Here is an 18,355-nt window from a genome sequence, read left to right as displayed (position 1 = left end):
AGAATGTTACAAAATAAGAACCGGGGCACTGTAATAGGATCCGGTCATTAGGTCTACAGTAAGTAGGTCGACCACTATTGGTCGAAAGGAAGTAGGTAGACATGGTTTCTAGGTCGACAGGGACTCTAGGTCGACGTGTTCTAGGTCAACATGATAAAATGTCGACATGAGTTTTGAACTTTTTCATACTTTACGATCCACGTGAACTACATTGGGAACGGTAACCTGTGCCGAGTGCAGGGGGTAGAGTCCCTGTCGACCTAGAAACCATGTTTACCTACTTACTGTCAACCAATAGTGGTCGACCTAGACACTGTCGACCTAAGTCTAATCTACCTAACATACCACATCCCACTGTAATGGGGCACAATGTAAAATGGAGGCACTATAGTGTGTTATAACTGGGGCACTGTAACATGGTATAATCTGAACTGGAGGGCACTCTAACGTGGCACAGTATGAACTGGGGGCACTTTACTGGATAATGTGTATGTCATTATATAAATGAAGGATGCTGTGTGGCATAATGTGTACTAGTAGCCCTACAATGTGATATCATGTAAACTAGGGAACTATGATGCTTCATAAATGACAGTAAACAAAGGCACTGTGATGAGGCATAATATTAACCAGGGCACTACTATGGTTCAGAAAATGATTATGGTGCATAAAATTAGTAACTGCTGCAAGAAGGTTTCTTTCAAGAAGCATTGGGACGGGGATCCCTCAGTATGTTGCTATGAGGCCCACAAAGTTCTGCTTACACTCCTGCATAACACTATATGATAGATACAGAATAATGTGTTTATTAAGTCATTTTGTATAGCTGCCTGGTGCCATTTGTTTGCACACAATTTCAGACATTCAGTTGATTCTAGTTTAAATCCAATCAAAAAGGAGAAAAACACACCATTATATCTATGTATCCTGATGGTAGGGCGACATGGATTAGGTTGACCACTATTGACAAGGTCGGCACATTAAAATGGTTGACACGGGGCAGGTTGACACATGAGAAGGTCGACATGACTTTAAAAAATTTAACTTTTTCCTATTTTACCAACCACGTGAACTATGATTGTGAATAGCAGCATGGCGAGCGAAGTGAACCATGCAAGGTGATTCGGTGCAGTAATTGGGGTTCCTAGTCATGTTACGCAGAAAATGACAACAAAAATAAAATAAAAAGTCATGTCGACCTTTTTATGTGTCTCTGTCCCACATTGACCATTTTCATGTGTCAACCTTTTTCCTGTGTAGACCATGTCAGTGTCAAGTTATTTACTGTCGACCTAATCCATAACCATTACCAGTTTTAGGGCTTTGTATCTACTGTTCTGTAAACAAAAAAAAATCTCATGAACCAAACAAGGTAGTTGCTATTTAGAAAATTGTCTAACACTATCAGAAGCAATACAACTTGTGGTTGTACGTATTGTATGATATAACATTGGTTTAATTAAGGGAAAATTCCATGATAAATTTATAGTTAATCCATAGATGCCTACCGTCCCAGAAGCTGCAGGAGACTCCCGATTTTACGGGTAGTACCCCACAACCCCAGTAAGGGTAGATGGATCTCCGGCAATCCCGCTCACTCGCTAGCGAAGTGGACAGGATGGGGAAGAAATCGCTGCAATTGCACCGATGGTGTGAAGGGGCTGGGACTAAAAGATGTGAATCATAGGGGTAATTCAGAGTTGATCGCAGCGGCAAATTTGTTAGCAGTTGGGCAAAACCATGTGCCCTGCAGGGGGGGCAGATATAAAATTTGCAGATAGTTAGATTTAGGTGGGTTATATTGTTTCTGTGCAGGGTAAATACTGGCTGCTTTATTCTTACACTGCAATTCAGATTTCAGATTGAACACACCCCACCCAAATCTAACTCTCTCTGCATGTTGTATCCCCTGCAGTGCACATGGTTTTGCCCAACTGCCAGAGCCAGAATGGCACATGCCAGAAGGGCTGATGGGCAGGTGGGCCAATCCAGTCCCTCAGAGAGCCGGGAAGGCCGCGCGCAGCCTCCGGCTCTGTGCTTCAGCCGCCCCCACCGGTCTCCATGGAACTCGTGGCGCGCCCCCAGCGAGTGTCGCCATGGTAACAGGGGCGTGTCACGAGTCCACACCCCCATGACTCGCGGCACGCCCCCGTACATTGTGGCGGTGCGCCCCCGTATGCCCGGGCCGATTTAGAGCCCCAGTCCGTCGCTGGATCCAAGATATGGTGGCACTCAGTGTAAAAGGTGTAACATGATCCGGTGCTCCATTCTTAAATGTAGACAAACTCTATGAAGAGAAACTGCACTTAGAGGGGGGTATCCTATTATCTACGATCCGTTTTCGCCTGGTGAAAACAGCAGGATATTGCGATTAATGACGATAGTCATTATTGCAGTATCCTATTACAGGCCGTTTTCATCAGGTGAAAACGGACCCGCGATCGCGCTATAACACATGGGATCGGAGAGGCACCTGAAGCATAATCAGCGATACATGCCGGCATCGGGGGGAGGATCCCCGACAATACAATTACCAGAGACTCACAATTAGTTAGAATTATAGATAGATAGATAGCACTCTGAAAAAAAATAAAATCAACACGCTTGCTATGCTGTTGAGAGAACATTTTTACAGGGTAAATATGGCTGCTTGCGCATGTAGCTGATAAATGGTGGACAGCTTTATTTTTGCACTGCAATTTTGAGCTAGGACACACCTGACCCAAATGGGTACCTCACTATGGGACTGAATTGGGAGCAAAGCAATACAACAGGAGTAATCTTACATCTGGGCAAAACTATGCTGCACTGCAGATGGGGCAGATTTAAAATATGCAGCGATATTTAGATTTGGGAGGGGTATGTCCTAGCTCATAAATGTACATTACAGTGTAACAGCTGTAATCAAGCACACAAAAAATGACTGTAGCATCCTTGGAAGTTGTAACCCGCTGCTGTTTTGCAGGTGAACATTTGTCATATGAAGTCAATCTGGGTCTCTTCACTCATCGTGTTATGCATTGTATAACACTTGTCCTTTTAATGTTATTTTTAGAATCTGGAGCTATGTTGCAGACCTGCCTTACTAAACTGTGAAAACGACTCCTGTTGTTGTACCTTATGAGTAGATCAGAAATAGGGTCTTACAGCACATCCTGGTTTAAGCACTTCACAAATTTGCTCACGGTTCAGAACATAGTGACCTTGATTTGGTTACACTGTTTAGCACGGTTACATCCAGCGTCACCCATTTATAGTCACACAAATTCTTATTGTTTAAGTTCTATATATACCTCCACTTGTCTCCAGTTTACTATCTCTTAATTGAAACTAGTTTGCAAGCCAAGGAAAATGGTCCATATTTCAATTCACAGGTTTCCAGCCGTTACGTCATCAGGTTTATTTGAATGCATATTCTTATTGCGGGTATTATTTGGTCCTCTAATGATCTTTGTTCAAAAAGTCGTTATTTAGTTCATTTTCAATGGTCTTTGTCACATCCGTGTTAGGGACAAGCTGACATACATGTTCTACTACAGTGTTTCTCATTTCTGCTTTTCATTTTGACTAAAACAGGTGAAACTAATTATTTGATTTGTGATTTTGGAGGAGACTTGGAAAACATACACTGTTGGGCTTACAGAAAAAATAATAATTAGGAATTAATGGAGCGACTGCCGGCTGCGAATAGTCGCAGCCTGGCATGCCATGTACCAAACACCACAGCAAAGATGAGCATGGCTACATCTGTATACTAGTGGGCATAACAACCCATTTATCTCATTGGCGTTTTTGTCCCTATACTGTAGTTCTAGCTTGGAATTAATCTTTATTTTTATTTTTTTCCAGATCTATTGCAGGCAAATAATCTCATGTCATGTACTGTAGACTGTGCAGGTTTTTTATATAGATGTATAAGTTAAGCTGTTATAATATATATTCTTGTGCAGTGCTATATGTATTCTAAAAATGAACCCTCTGTTTTGCTCTACAGCACAGATAGAAGTTATCCCTTGTAAAATATGTGGAGACAAGTCATCTGGAATACACTATGGTGTAATTACCTGTGAAGGTTGTAAGGTATGTCATCTATTTGTACACCTATAACTAACAACATTGCTTTGTCTATAGACCAGTATGACTTTCTAACCATTAGATTAAAGTGTTGTGATGGTTCTTTCAGTTATATTGGTTCTGTGGCTGTAAATGAATGTATATATTTTTTGTTATTTGTCAGTCGCATGTCTAGGTGCAAATAACATACTGTACAGTATGATCAAAGGGTTTGGGTAGAGAGTGTTGCCATTTTAATTTTATTTACAATTTCCATTACTCCCCTTTGGCCTGTGCTCCACTGTCCTTTCCCCCGGCTTCTGCATATTTCTGCCATACTAAAATGTGGTACAAAACAGGTGATTCCTGATTTTAGCAGGGTCAGGATGCATATCAGGGGTAGAAATTAGATAAAAGGTAGACAAGCATGGTGAAACATGGGGTGTTGAGATATGTCACTCATACAGATGTTGAGGCATAATGACTCTAGTGTGGCAGTGTCTGAGAAATAGCCTGGAGCACGTTTAGTAGTGTATTTTGTTGCACTTTGTGTTATAAAAGCATGGGCTTTGCTTCAATTGCTTGTGATCGTTGTTATTAGAAGAATTTGTTTTGGCAGTTAAGAGATCATTGTATTTGGGAAAGCCTAGAATTTTTAGTCCTACAAATGACATCAGGTCTGTTGCTACATGGTCACAGCATGTCTGTACTACCAATAGGAAGTCTCCCCTTTCCTAATAAAGGCGGTACCACAGCCCTCCTAGCTTTTGTTTTAATTTCTGCATTTATTCTGTACTTTGTATGTTTGTTTGTTTTTTTTAATATATGACGTTTTCCACAAAGCCCGGCACTGTGGAGAGCTAGTGCACATTACAAAGCAATAACAAAAGTAGTAATAATGCCACAATACTACCACGTCATTTTCACCAATAGAGATGTTAATTGCTTCTATTGGAGAATCACAAATAGCGTTTGCAGAGTTTGGATAGAATTGTGTGCTTTGGCATAGGCTCAAAAATAATTGCATCGATCTGTATCCAGAATTTGTATGCATTTTACACATACTCCTTAGACCTAAAGGGGCAGAACGGGAGAGACAATGGCCAAGCAAGGGTAGGCCTAAGTACAGTTAGGACGTGTTTACATATTTGTATCTCAAGTTGGCGTGAATGGAGGTCTAGTGTAGGGATACGCAGTGATGGTTATGACAATCTGCAGCACCAGCTAAACTCTTCTGATTGGCTGGTTGCATATTGATACCTCTAGATTAGGCACTAACAGTGCAGGTTTTAGTGATATCCAGGCTTCAGCATAGATGAATAAATCAAAATACTAATTGTCACCTGTGCTCAAGCATAGATATCACTAAAACCTGGACTGTTAGTATGTATTGAGGACCGAGGTTGGGAATGCCTGATCTAGATGGTAGCACTTAAATCATTAGCTTTGTTGTCAAGTTAGTCACAGCCATCTGTTAGCATCATTTCATTGACATTTCCATTTGAACAACTACTAAGAAGAAGAATCCTATTTAATTTTTAAAGGTGAAAATAACAGATGTGATTTATATGAACTTAATCAGAATTTTTTCATGCAATGCAATGAATTTTCATTGAATGTTTTCTAATATAATTTTATTTGTGTTTTGGATTTATATTTAGTTATATTTTATATGGAAAATCTGAATTTGGCAGTTATTAATAGCTGACAAGCCACTATTTTCTCTTGTGCAAATGACACTTTATTACATGTAATGCTGTGTATAGGTAGGGAAAATGGGTTATACATTAACACCGAAGTCTCTACACTATCATGACAACTTGCTTACATCTGGCACAGATGGGATTGTTTTAAGGTTGAACATCTCTTGAGATTACTCAGGCTACACATTTGCACAAAGATGTGCTTGTTTTGTTTACATCTTCTTCTTCTGTACGTTGGTTGCATAAATCAGAGATCCCTGGAAGTAAGAGAGATGCAGGCTTCAAGAACTACTGCAAAACCTTCATTCATGGTAGTAGTAAATGGCAGCACCAGAAGGAAAACTGCTTTATGCAGGAAACAGGGAGAATGTAGTCAGGATCCTAGTGATGGGGATCCTGACACCAGTAATAATCCTGACGGTGGAATCCTGACACTCACAATGCTGAATGATGCCCCATCTGAGTGTTGGGCACTAGGGGAAGAGTTAGGCTGTAGTGGTAAGGATAGGGTTCAAATAAATACTCCCCTCTATCCGAGCGTTGGGATTCTGCTGTCGAGATTCTGACTGTCGGGATCCTGACTACCGGTATTTCAATACCAACCCCTGTGAGGGGATGGAAGGGGGAGTATAAAGCACTGGGGCCTGGACCTGTCAGAGGGCTACCAAAGAGGCATAGCCAGGCCCTCAGTGGGCATTGCAGTATGTACAGATGCCCACTCCGTTGGGAATACCGGGGCCAAGACCCCCCCCCTTCCATTTGCTTGGGGCCACAAAGATGTCTGGACTGCCCTGGGTTTAAGGGTGTGTTCATTATTAATGCTTTATATGGATGATATGCTAGGTATTTGTCAGACTAAACCACTCAGGGGTGGCTATTATTCTGGGCTGTTAAAATTAAAGTATGTTTACCTAGACCCATCTGGAGCGAGTTCTAAGGCTCATAGTGAAGAGAAATTTGGACAACAAGTACATCCTAGGATGTGCTCACCATTTTATTTAATTTGGAGATCCATTTATTTTTTATTTGTAAAGTTGGGAGGTATGTGTTTGGCAGGTTGTGTGACAGGGCTTTATTTTCTAAGGCAAAAGGATGAACTTAAAGGTGTAGAACTTACTTAAAACTGAAATCTAAAAGGATAGTGCTTTTAATAGTGAAACATGGATTGTTTTGCTATTAAAAACTACTTTTTAGAATTTTGGGCTTAAACACGTTTGGAAGCAGTGGCTTTTACATGCCTATTCTTATGGTGTGTACACGCGGTGAGATATTTTCTCAAAATCGTAAGAAAAGTTAGTGCAGATCGCAAGGTGAAAGTCACCTTGCGATCCCAATTCGATTCCGATGCGCGGTCGGCATCGCAAGCCTAGATAGACTGTGCAGGCAAGTCAATTTGACTATCTCTATAGAAGAGAGAGTCAAAATTGACACTTAGCCAAAATCGCACACAGTCAGTATCGCAAACACAACTCATTATGTGCTTGCGATGCCGACCTAGCCCCTGTCGCATAGTGAGAAGCGGGTATAGCCCGAATCTCACCATGTGTATGGGCCTTTAGGCTGGGTACACACTTGGCGATGTGCACCTGATATATAGTCAACCTTTGAGAGATTTAGATTTGGGTGCGTTATATTGTTTCTGAGCATGGTAAATGCTGGCTTCTTTATTTTTACACTGCAATTTAGATTTGAACACGCCCCACTCAAATCTAGCTTTCTCTGCACATGTTACATCTGTCCCACCTGCAGTGCATATGGTTATGCACATTAGTTTGCTTTTTTTGGTTTGCTAACAACAATGAATAACCCCCCAAAGCACACAATAACCCAGTAAAGCTAAAACAATCATATTAAAAATAGCTATTTTTTTTATTTAAATTGGGACTCCTGTATTATAAAGATTGCTGACTAGGGGGCGGCTCCAGAGGTGGGGCTGCAGCTCCGTTCAAAATTTAAATAGGGGAGCCACATCAACTGCCAACGAGCCAGTTTGAAATTGTAGTTGGTGACGTTTGGTGTGACTCCCCTATTTGAAATTTTAACTGACCTGCAGCCGCTCCTCTGTTAATGACCACAATATTGGGGGAAAATATTGGAAACTAATGGACTCCCATGACCTATACAAGCTCTTTATGATATAATAATTTTGTTCAGGTTGCAGGAATATCTTTTCACCAAAGAAACTGCCAAGGTCCAAGAAGAATGTATCTTGGACCTTGTTTCCTTGCTTAGCCATGTAGATTGGCATTTCATGACTGAATCCTTTATTCTGTTTGCTTAGTTCCTGCTAACGGAACCTGTTCCTCAAACATATCTACAACCAGTTGTGTGCTAACCCAGCTAATGTCTACCAGCTTGAGTACCGGGAGTTAATTTGAACATCTGCTACAAATAAATTTAAACACTCCTTAGTTGTTCACAGTAATGCAAGTGTTTGAAATGAGATCTGTCCGTTATTGTACATCAGTTACTAATATTCTCTATACCAGTATTGTGACAGGATACTCAGAGATGAATTCCTGAAAAATAGCTTCACAGCTCTTTGAGTTACTCTTGTAATCTTAATGACTGTTTAAACGCAATGAGACAAACTATTATAGTGTTTATTTCCAATCTACAAACTTGATCCTTCTAGATTAAAATGTAAGTTGTCTCTCTGTTGTAGAGTCTTAAAACAGCATTCCAAATTTAATTTCTTTAATGACCCTGGCATCCCTTTGGGGCTGTATTTTATATCTAAATACATCGTATTACCGGTTGACTCTCTTCCTAGGGTTTCTTCCGAAGGAGCCAGCAGAATAATGCCAGCTATTCATGCTCTCGACAGCGTAACTGTCTAATAGATCGTACTAACCGCAACCGTTGCCAGCACTGCCGGCTTCAGAAGTGCCTGGAACTTGGTATGTCCCGAGATGGTGAGTAGGATATAGAGCAAAATAGACTACAGTTCCGCAGATATGATACAGTATGTACCTCAGACTTTGACAGTGACTGCTGAGATGTGGTAAAGCAAAATGGTTGCTGTTCTGGTTATTATTCCTGAGAGGTGGCATGCTACAAAAGTACTAGGAGTTACTTGTTTGTGTTATTCATGGCTGTATCTGCTTTGCCTTCATTTTACCATGTGTATAGTTTTTATGTATTTCATGGTATCCTATGAGTAAGCTCAAATATGTTCACTGAGAACTGTAATTAAAAGGGTATGGGTCGTTGGGTCGACTCAACTTAGGTCGACAGTCATTAGGTCAACCACTGAAGGTCGACATGGGCATTAGATCGACATGCACTAGGTTGACAGGTGAAAAGGTCGACATGAGTTTTTGGACTTTTTTTGGTGTCGTTTTCTTCAGGAAGTGATGGGGAACCCCCATTAGTGCACCGTGTCCCCTCACATGGCGAGCGAATCGCTGCTCTCGGCACAGGTAACCGTTCCCAATTGTAGTCCACGTAGATTGTAAAGTATGAAAAAGTCCAAAAAATTGTTAAAAAAATGGGAAAAACTCATGTCGACCTTTTGACCTGTCGACCTAGTACATGTCAACCCAATGCCCATGTTAACCTAGTGCATGTCGACCTAATGCCAATGTCGACTGAACAACCGTATCCCGTTCTACCAGCCTGACCCTGTAAGCACATGGCCAGGCAGCTCCAGTCAGAAATGCCATTTTGAGCAACCTGGGATTTTAGAGTAGTCCATTTCTTTCTAGGATTTTTTCATGCACCCATATTAATAGAATAACTGGGGATACATACGAAAAACTTTTTTATTGGGTTTGGAATACAGGAAAATCAACTGTAGTGTTTTTTTGACTGAGCAAACTTTCAATTCGATTCAAGTTCCGGCTCAGATCACTTTGGGGTTCTGAGCAGAACAGAGTCCTGGCTTAGGTCTTCCCACCAAGTTCAGATCTCAAAAACAGATTTTGCATATTGTGGATGTAAGTCCCTCCATCGTGATTTCAGGTGAATATATGGAGAGGATGTGGGCTGTAGTTCATGCTGCAATACTCCATGCTAGCATCCAAGTTACATGATTTTAGCTGTTTTTTTCAATATCTGAGATCCAAAACAAAAAACGATGATGATAATGATTTAGAAGCAAATTCAAAACATGGGGTGTGAGCACAACTCTAGTCTTAAGAGTGCAAATAAGTGAGAGACAATTAAGGCATGTACACAAGGTGTATCTTGCCTTGGTCAGACATATACCCATTAGTTATGATAAATGAATGTTTGTGATATTAAGCAGTGCTTACAACAATCTAAATGTAAATGTTTAACGCAACGTTGTCATATCAACGTTACACAAATGTGTTTTTTGTTCTTTCTGCATAAAGAAAACAATTGGATAACTATAATGTATGTGACTTAATGCATACAGCATATCTATGTACATAATTTAAAATCTCTTTTATTCTATTCTCAGCTGTGAAGTTTGGTCGAATGTCAAAAAAGCAGAGGGATAGCTTGTATGCTGAGGTTCAGAAGCACCAACAAAGCCAGGAGCAGGTTCTAGGCAGAGAAGGACCAGACATAGTTCCTTTGGGTTATCCCACTAGTGTAAGCAGTGGCCTATCTGACCTAGAAGACCTAAGTGGCTTGCCAGATGGTCTGCTCTTCGATTTCCCCTTAACCCCTGATGAGGGTAGTTCTTACTACAGCTTGGAGCTGCCACTTTCTACACAGCCCTCTCCAGACCCTAGCCAAGGCTCTACGCCAGAACAACTGAGTGGACATTGCTCTAGGGGTCCAGGAGATGACCAAACTGTGATGGACATTAATGCTACAGAAATAGGTAGGTGCCTGCATGGAGTAGTCATAGATAATAAATAAAGCTATATAAAAGGCCAATACCTTTAGAACAATACATCTATTGACAATCAATACAATTCAGTTGTGAACTATACAATTGTTTGGTTAGCAGGATTGAAAAGACAATGAACAAGAGATTTAATATGAATATTATGAGCAGCATACCTCAGTGATTTGTGAAAAATACAAGTGACCATTTTTGCACATTTCTTATAGATTGTGCGTCACAGAACATAATCCGATCCCATTTAGACACTTGCCAGTACACAAGTGAAGAGCTTAGCAGGATGACCTGGAGTGTTCATTCACAGGAGGATGTCCGCAGACTTCAAAGCAAGGTAATATAACAACACTTCCTATACCTATAACTGCATATATGTATACCATTATACAACATGCATATTATTATTATTATTATTATTATTATTATTATTATTACATTTTATTTATAAGGCACCACAAGTGTTTTGCAGCGCCGTACAAAGGACAGTACAGGGAGATAAAACTTAGCATTACAGTAAATAAATAACAGAAATAGAGTGCAGGTAACGAGGAGCACCACAATTCTCAAGACATAGTACAGCTAAGATGTAAGTAGTGAGGGAGTGATCAGCGTACTACTAGGGGCTGGTGGCCATAGATGGAGATGAGCCTTTACCAGCAGGAGAAAAAGCGGGTAAAGATGGTCGCTGAGTAGGAGAGAGCTGCGAGTGAAATGTGTTGAGAAGAGAGCTTGGATAACAAGAGGAAAGAGGGCCCTGCTCTGAAGAGCTAACAATCTAGTGGGAAGGGGCGACAGACAGATGACATGATGGGCAAGCAAGCGGGAGGTAGCCTGATGGCAGTATGTAAGCAAAGCTGAGATGTTCAAGGCATGAGGCAGGGGGATGGAGGAGCGGCCTCTGGACTAGGTTATGCATCGGGAGGGTATGCTTTGTTATGCTCATCTACTTTGTAAATGTTAATGACATGATGAGCAGGATCATGATAGGCATGTGGTAGAGAAGCATTGGGGCAGAAGGGGCATGAGAAGCTGTATCTGTATTTGCTCCTAACAGGTTGGATTGCCAGAGGGTGGCAAATATACTATGAAGATCAACATACTTCCAGTCCAGTTCTAAGTATTTTGTCCAGTCCCCACATTTGCTTATGCATAGTTGCACGCAAGTCTGTTTTGTGGACAGGGATCTTGAACATTTGAATATAGCTCTGTTCTGAAACGGAGTGTGCTCATTTGCGGCTGATTCAGGGTCATACCAATGTAGAATTACATGCTACACAAACTGTGCATATGCAGAAATCCCTCAGTACCTAGTATAGGGCTGGTGCCAGTACGCACTGATAATAATGACAGCTATGAAATCAAACATATGGATAGGGTTGATGTAGTTGTATAGCCATGTGCTAAGCATACAGGCGATATCCGCATTTACAGATGTTTCCTCATACACCTAACGTCAGTATGCCAGGTGCGACTGAGCTGCTTCCAGAGCTGTAGTATAGTCTTTTTCTTTACATTTAGCATCTTATTCACATTGCATATGCAGTAAAACATCACTCGGTGTACTACAGGGCTGCAAATTTAACCTCACAGGAATTTGTTTTAAACAAGTATAAGTTCCAGATGAAGCACATCGGAATTTGGGGTGAGAAAAGGCTGTGGCCGCTGCATCATACCACATAGTATATAGATTCAGACTCATTCACACACAGATACACAAATGTCACACATCAAATTGTTCAGTGCAATCTAGCTATGTAGTTTTGTAGCTTCCAAACAGATATGCATGCAATAAAAGTATTCCATAGGAGGTTAAACTTTGTATACCTACTAAACTTTTGCTTAAGAATTTGTGTTATGTAATAATATTTTTCTGCAATTTGTTCGATTTCTATTATATTCTATTTTTGTTTGATCATGTGTCCCCCTTTCCCTGTATCTGCCCCTCTCTGTCCTATCCTCTTTCTCTCCTACCCCCTCAGCCTCTTTCTCTCCTACCCCCTCAGCCTCTTGCTCTCCTACTCCCTCAGCCTCTTGCTCTCCTACTCCCTCAGCCTCTTTCTCTCCTACTCCCTCAGCCTCTTTCTCTCCTACCCCCTCAGCCTCTTGCTCTCCTACCCCCTCAGCCTCTTGCTCTCCTACCCCCTCAGCCTCTTGCTCTCCTACCCCCTCAGCCTCTTTTTCTCTCCTACTCCCTCAGCCTCTTGCTCTCCTACCCCCTCAGCCTCTTGCTCTCCTACCCCCTCAGCCTCTTTCTCTCCTACTCTCTCAGCCTCTTGCTCTCCTGCTTCCTCAGCCTTTTTTCTCCTGTACCCTCAGACTCTTTTTTTTTTTTTTTTTTTTTTTTTTACTACAGTCATCTCAGCCTTTTTTTTTTTCTTCTGTTCCCTCAGCCTTTTCTCCTGTCCCCTCAGCCTCATTCTCTTCCACTTAACTTTGCCCACATTCCTCCTTCGCGGACTCCATAGTCTTCAGATTCTGCTCCACCTCTATCTAGTCACCAGTGGGAGAGTCATCGGACAGGTGGGTCCACGTTAGGACAGATGTAGACACACCTGGCCAATGATGCATTGTTGGTGACCAGACAGAAGTGCACCAAGCAGGTGACCAGTAATAACGATAGACACACACCAAGACCATGACTTAATTGCAATCAGGTAGAATAGACACATTCTGACTGTGTCTGGTGGGGAACTGTAATCTCTGACTAAAGTTCTTGTGAAATGTCAAGACAAATAACTGTATATCAGCAGAGCTGCACACCGAAGAAGTTAACATGCTCGCTCCCTTCACAAACTCATTATGGAGCTCAACAGAGGCAACTGGAGAGCCATGATCATCTACAACTAAAAGAGTGGTCTTGGACAGCAGGAGAGTTATGACCAACTGCAAGTTGCTTTTGGGGTGGAAGCACCATCCCAAACCACTGTGTTTGAGTGCCCTATCAGCTGACTAGGTAACTTGGTTCTGCAACATGGTGGCCAGGTGTGATGGGAGACCATCAGTGGCAATGAATCCTGGATCTACAGTTTTGACCCTGGACCAAACAGTAGTCAGCACAGTGGACCCATTTGGAGGAGCGCTGCCACAGAAGTTACAAACTGAATACATCATGGCCAAGCAGATGGTGGCTGAGACTGGTCATGTAGCTACCGTACCATTCATGCAGCAGCGTACTACCACTGGGGACTGGTACACCAACAAATGGCTGTTGCAAGAGCTAGAAGCCATTTCCAGGCACCATTCAAAAACTTTTGCTCGTGGTGCCCTTCTCCATCATGACAATGCACCTGCCCACAAGTCCAGGAAAGTGGTGGCTTTTCTGGCCCATAAATGCATCCAGGAGCATGGTCATCCACTGTACAGTCTAAATCTGGCCTCTTGCGACTTTTGTGTTTCTACAAATCAAGTGCGAGATGCATGGGATTTATTTTGAGTCACCGGAAACTGCAGTGTAGACCTTCATCCAGCATGTAGAAGACCTACAAGAAAAAACACTGTGCACACTCTTATTGAAATGATCACATCTGAAGATATGTAAATGCTGCTCCCCAATAAGTATTTCTGAATACCAAATAAATCAAATATAAATAATGCAGATACAGAGAAAACTTACCATTGGGGGCGCATAAGATTATTAATCAAGCATAAGTGAAGGTGGGAGGTATAATTGTCAGACTGAATACAAACTCTTTTTACCTTCTGATGAAATGGTCAAATGGTAATGACGAAGAAACATTTAGAAGACACCTGCTATTCCTAAAATAGAACTACCTGACTTTTTACTATTTGATTGCCTAAAGCCACTCAAAGTCCTTATCCATAACCATGACTCAGTGAACAGGAGCTGCGGCAGGTTATTAGAAGCATATTGCAAATTTTTTGCACATTTTTTTATGTCTGAAGATATCTGCTCGGCTCCATACAGTTCACAATAGTTTTATTAAGTCCTATATTTGGCATGCACAATTGCATGTCCTTTCATAATAATGTCCAGTGGTCAAATGTTGTGGCTTAGTTGCAGGGGTCATTTTATAGAGCCATGTATTACAAATTAGATAATCATTTTTGTAACCGCATACTAATGTCACTTTTAGGCTGGGTACAAACGGTGCGATTTCTTGCACTATATCGCACAGTGGGGCTAATTTAGACCTGATCATAGCCGTGCAAAATTTTGCACGGCTACGATCAGCCACCCTGACATGCGGGTAGACGCCCAGCACAGGGCTAGTCCGCCCCCCATGTCTTGCCCTCCCGCCGCAGCACAGGTACAAAAGCATTCCATGGCACCGATGATTTTCAACCTGAAGAGTAGCTTCCTACCAGTGCAGATTCTGCGCGCTGGCAGGGAGCTACCCGTCGCTCTCTGGGTCACAGCGGCTGCGTGTGACGTCACGCAGCTGCTGCGGCCCACCCTCCGCATGGTCAGGGCACGCCTGCGTTGCCCAGACCACGCCCCCAAAACGGCGGCCAAGCGCTGCTGGCCCACCCCCTCCCGCCCAGCGTACGCCTCTGCCTGTCAATCAGGCAGAGGCTATCGCTGGGCAGAGATGCCGATCGCATCTCTGGCATGCGCCAGCGCACTGTGGTGCCTGTGCATGCGCAGTTCAGACCGGATAGCCCACTGTGTGAAAACGCACAGCAGCGATCAGGTCTGAATTAGCCCAATTTCTGGCTAGAGTGCGATATAGGGCACTATTTTGCACCGTGTGTATGCACTATATTGTATGCACTCCCGCGGGTCGTATCCAATGTTCTATGTCGGGTGAACATGCAGCTCAATTTCAGCTAGATAGTTGTACGGTCTGTATGTTAATGTACAATATTGTATCCGATTTGCATCATCACAATATAGTGAGAAGTCATATCTTATGCTATATCTATTGTGCTAAATCTTATGCTATATCTTACCATGTGTATGGACTATTTAGTTTGTTCAGGAGCTCAGGGAATTTCTAGGGAAATAGTGTAGGATTACTTAACATAGCCAAAATCCTACCGTGTGTACCCAGCTTTACTTTACTGAAATGGGTGAAATAAAATTGACACACATTATTAAATGAATGTCTCTTCTTCGTCCCATATCAGCCCTGTGAGGTGATGTGGCAGATATGTGCCATCCATATATCGAATGCAATTCAATACGTGGTGGAGTTTGCAAAACGTCTGGATGGTTTCATGGAACTTTGTCAAAATGACCAGATAGTGCTGCTTAAATCAGGTAAGAAAGTGAAGACAGAAGAGCTGCAAGGGGGTAACATAGAGATTGGGAGGACTGAAATGATATTTTAGGGAGTTAGCAAGGGAATAGATAACTAAACACTGTGTACGTAGAAAACTAAGGAAAGATGGCAAAGTAACTGTGGAAACATAATTATTATTTTTATAGCACTTTTCACACAATGTGACTCAAAGCATTTTCTGTGCTGTGTAGTCATTACCATCAGTCCCTGCCCCATGGGAGCATGATGTGAGACAGCAATACTAACCACTGTGCCTCTTCGTACATACGTACTACAGAGAGATGCAGTTTATATGGGGAATATACAATGCAAAAAGTTACATTACAAATTGCTTAGGTTCAATGATTGTTATACTTTCCCTGGTATCTGTTCTTTAGGTCAACGACACTTAGGTCGATACTCTAGGTCGACCACTATTGGTCGACATGCAATAGGGCAACATGGTCTTTAGGTCGACATGGCAAAGGTCGAAACATGAAAAAGTCAACATGAATTTTTCAAATTTTTGTTTCATGTTTTGTACTTTCATACGTTACGATCCACATGGACTACGATTGGGAGTAGTAACCTGTGCCGAGTGCAGTGGTAGCGGAGGTAGGCACCCTTCCCGAAGCATGGCGAGTGAACACGGTGCACTAATTGAGGTTCCCAGTCACTTTACGAAGAAAACAACACAAAAACCCCCACCTCATGTCGACCTTTTCCTTGTCAACCTAATGACTGTCGACCTAGTTGCTGTTGACCCAGCAAACCACACCTTTTTCCCTTATGGAATAATGTCCACTGTATTGAGTGCTTATTTTCATAGCATGCAAGGCAAGTCCTTCCTTTTTAAAACCAATAAAGCAACAAACAGAAAATCAATGAATTCAATTTATTTCTATATTACCCCCAATCATAAAGTGCTTCATTTCTAATACTTCTATTTTCAGATTGTTTTCGGTCAATTATCTATCTAACCTGCTTCCATCTTTTTCTCTTTTTTTTTTTTTTTTAAATTTCCATCCTTCTATCAAACACACCTTAACCCAACTAAACCGGAATTTGCTCCCTTTTTCACTACATACAAAAACACCCTACTTAAATAATCTTTTAAATTATATCCTTGTTTTCCCTCTTCTATTGACCTGGGTGGGAGCCTAATCATTTGGATTTATAATTAATATTTCACATTTTAATATGGGAAAACATTTTGACTTAACAATGCCCTTTTACATTTATTTATATCTTTTCTTTCCCATGGGTTGCTGGGAATATTTTCTCCCTCCTCTCTACCTCCATCGGCTTGTATATCTCTATGCATTAGGTTGTCTGGAAGTCTTGCTTATTAGAATGACTCGGGTGTTTAACCCCAGTAACAGTACAGTGCTTTTTGAAGGAAAGTTTGGAGGAAACCAAATGTTTCGATCTCTAGGTAAGAAATCAATATTTATTTATTTAATAATTTTGTTTTACAAATTCTTTCAAGTTTACAAATATTCCCTCATTTTTAGCTACAGTATTTATTTAATTTAAAATGTAGTTTTTAGAATCCTGGCATAATAAACAGACTAATATCACTCATAAACATTTTCTGTCCCACTTTTTTTTTTATATGCTAATGCGATAAGGAATTAAGAGGTCTATTTCCTAAGACTTGGACGGAGATAAAGTGGATGGAGATAAAGTATCACTCAACCAGCTCCTAACTGACATTTTTCAAACACAGCCTGTGGCATAGCAGTTAGGAGCCGATTGGCTGGGACTTTATCTCCAGCGACTTTATCTCCATCCAAGGCTTAGTAAATAGACACCCTAAGGGGTTGATGTATAATGAGTACTTATGAGGGGTGGTGGTATCAGCGCATGCTAATACTGCTTCCCCCCCCCCCACACACACACGCCCCATGTATTATTGTGGCGATGTGCGCTACACGCGCCCCAGTCAGGTGCAGCTGCAGGTGTTGTTGCCCCATTCACAGCCACTGTCTGTGGCCGTGGGAGCTGCAGGGCTCTGGTCTGCACAGGAGATCTTTCAAGGCTTGTGAGATTTTGCCAATGCCGACTGGAACCAGCCAGGGATGAGACACAGCGCATCAGCACTAGGCTAATGACCTGTTGGCGGTCTGACAGGGATTGCTGGAGGCAGGAGTTTTCACTCCCCCACGCCGGCATCCGAGATACTCTCATATCGATGATACTGCTTCCTGCTTTGCCTCGGTAACGATCCGTGCCTCTATACCACATCTACCTGTAAACTACATACAGGGGATACTTCTGCGACAGACAACTGTGCAGAAGCCCACATTAGCGATGCAGAATGGAACTGACAGGTTTAGTACGGTGAAAGCAAATATGACCATCTCTGCATTTTACCTATGAACTTGTAAAAAACAAAGTTTAAAAACTTTGATGAAATATTCCTGAAATTTGGGGTACAGGATTGTGGTCCTGAGTCATAGCTGTACGCTAATGCCACCGCAGTGGCACATCTGTATGCAGTGGCTATGCGAAAGATGCAAATGTCACAGCCGCTGAGATTTGTATTGAGACGACCACTG

The 18,355-nt window shown here is 41.9% G+C and overlaps 1 protein-coding gene across 5 annotated transcripts in view; it reads left to right on the top strand.

The window, feature by feature from the left end:
• Window positions 1–18,355, top strand: part of LOC134907689 (nuclear receptor ROR-beta-like) — a 92,882-nt gene that overhangs the window by 61,462 nt on the left and 13,065 nt on the right. The window contains exons 1-7 of one of the 5 annotated variants that reach the window (XM_063914815.1): window positions 1,984–2,244; window positions 3,995–4,080; window positions 8,530–8,671; window positions 10,183–10,551; window positions 10,785–10,906; window positions 15,661–15,793; window positions 17,122–17,229. In XM_063914815.1, coding sequence (XP_063770885.1) covers window positions 2,223–2,244; window positions 3,995–4,080; window positions 8,530–8,671; window positions 10,183–10,551; window positions 10,785–10,906; window positions 15,661–15,793; window positions 17,122–17,229 — 982 coding nt within the window. In that variant the 5' untranslated portion in view covers window positions 1,984–2,222. Of the gene's footprint in view, window positions 1–1,983; window positions 2,245–2,270; window positions 2,637–2,676; window positions 2,966–3,994; window positions 4,081–8,529; window positions 8,672–10,182; window positions 10,552–10,784; window positions 10,907–15,660; window positions 15,794–17,121; window positions 17,230–18,355 lie in introns of those variants that run through there. The other 4 variants (XM_063914814.1, XM_063914813.1, XM_063914816.1 and 1 more) reach the window with 4 other exon arrangements.

This window comes from Pseudophryne corroboree, chromosome 1 (assembly GCF_028390025.1).
Source record: "Pseudophryne corroboree isolate aPseCor3 chromosome 1, aPseCor3.hap2, whole genome shotgun sequence".
In the NCBI taxonomy this organism is placed as follows: domain Eukaryota; kingdom Metazoa; phylum Chordata; class Amphibia; order Anura; family Myobatrachidae; genus Pseudophryne; species Pseudophryne corroboree.
This window is presented reverse-complemented; position numbering and strand designations above follow the sequence as displayed.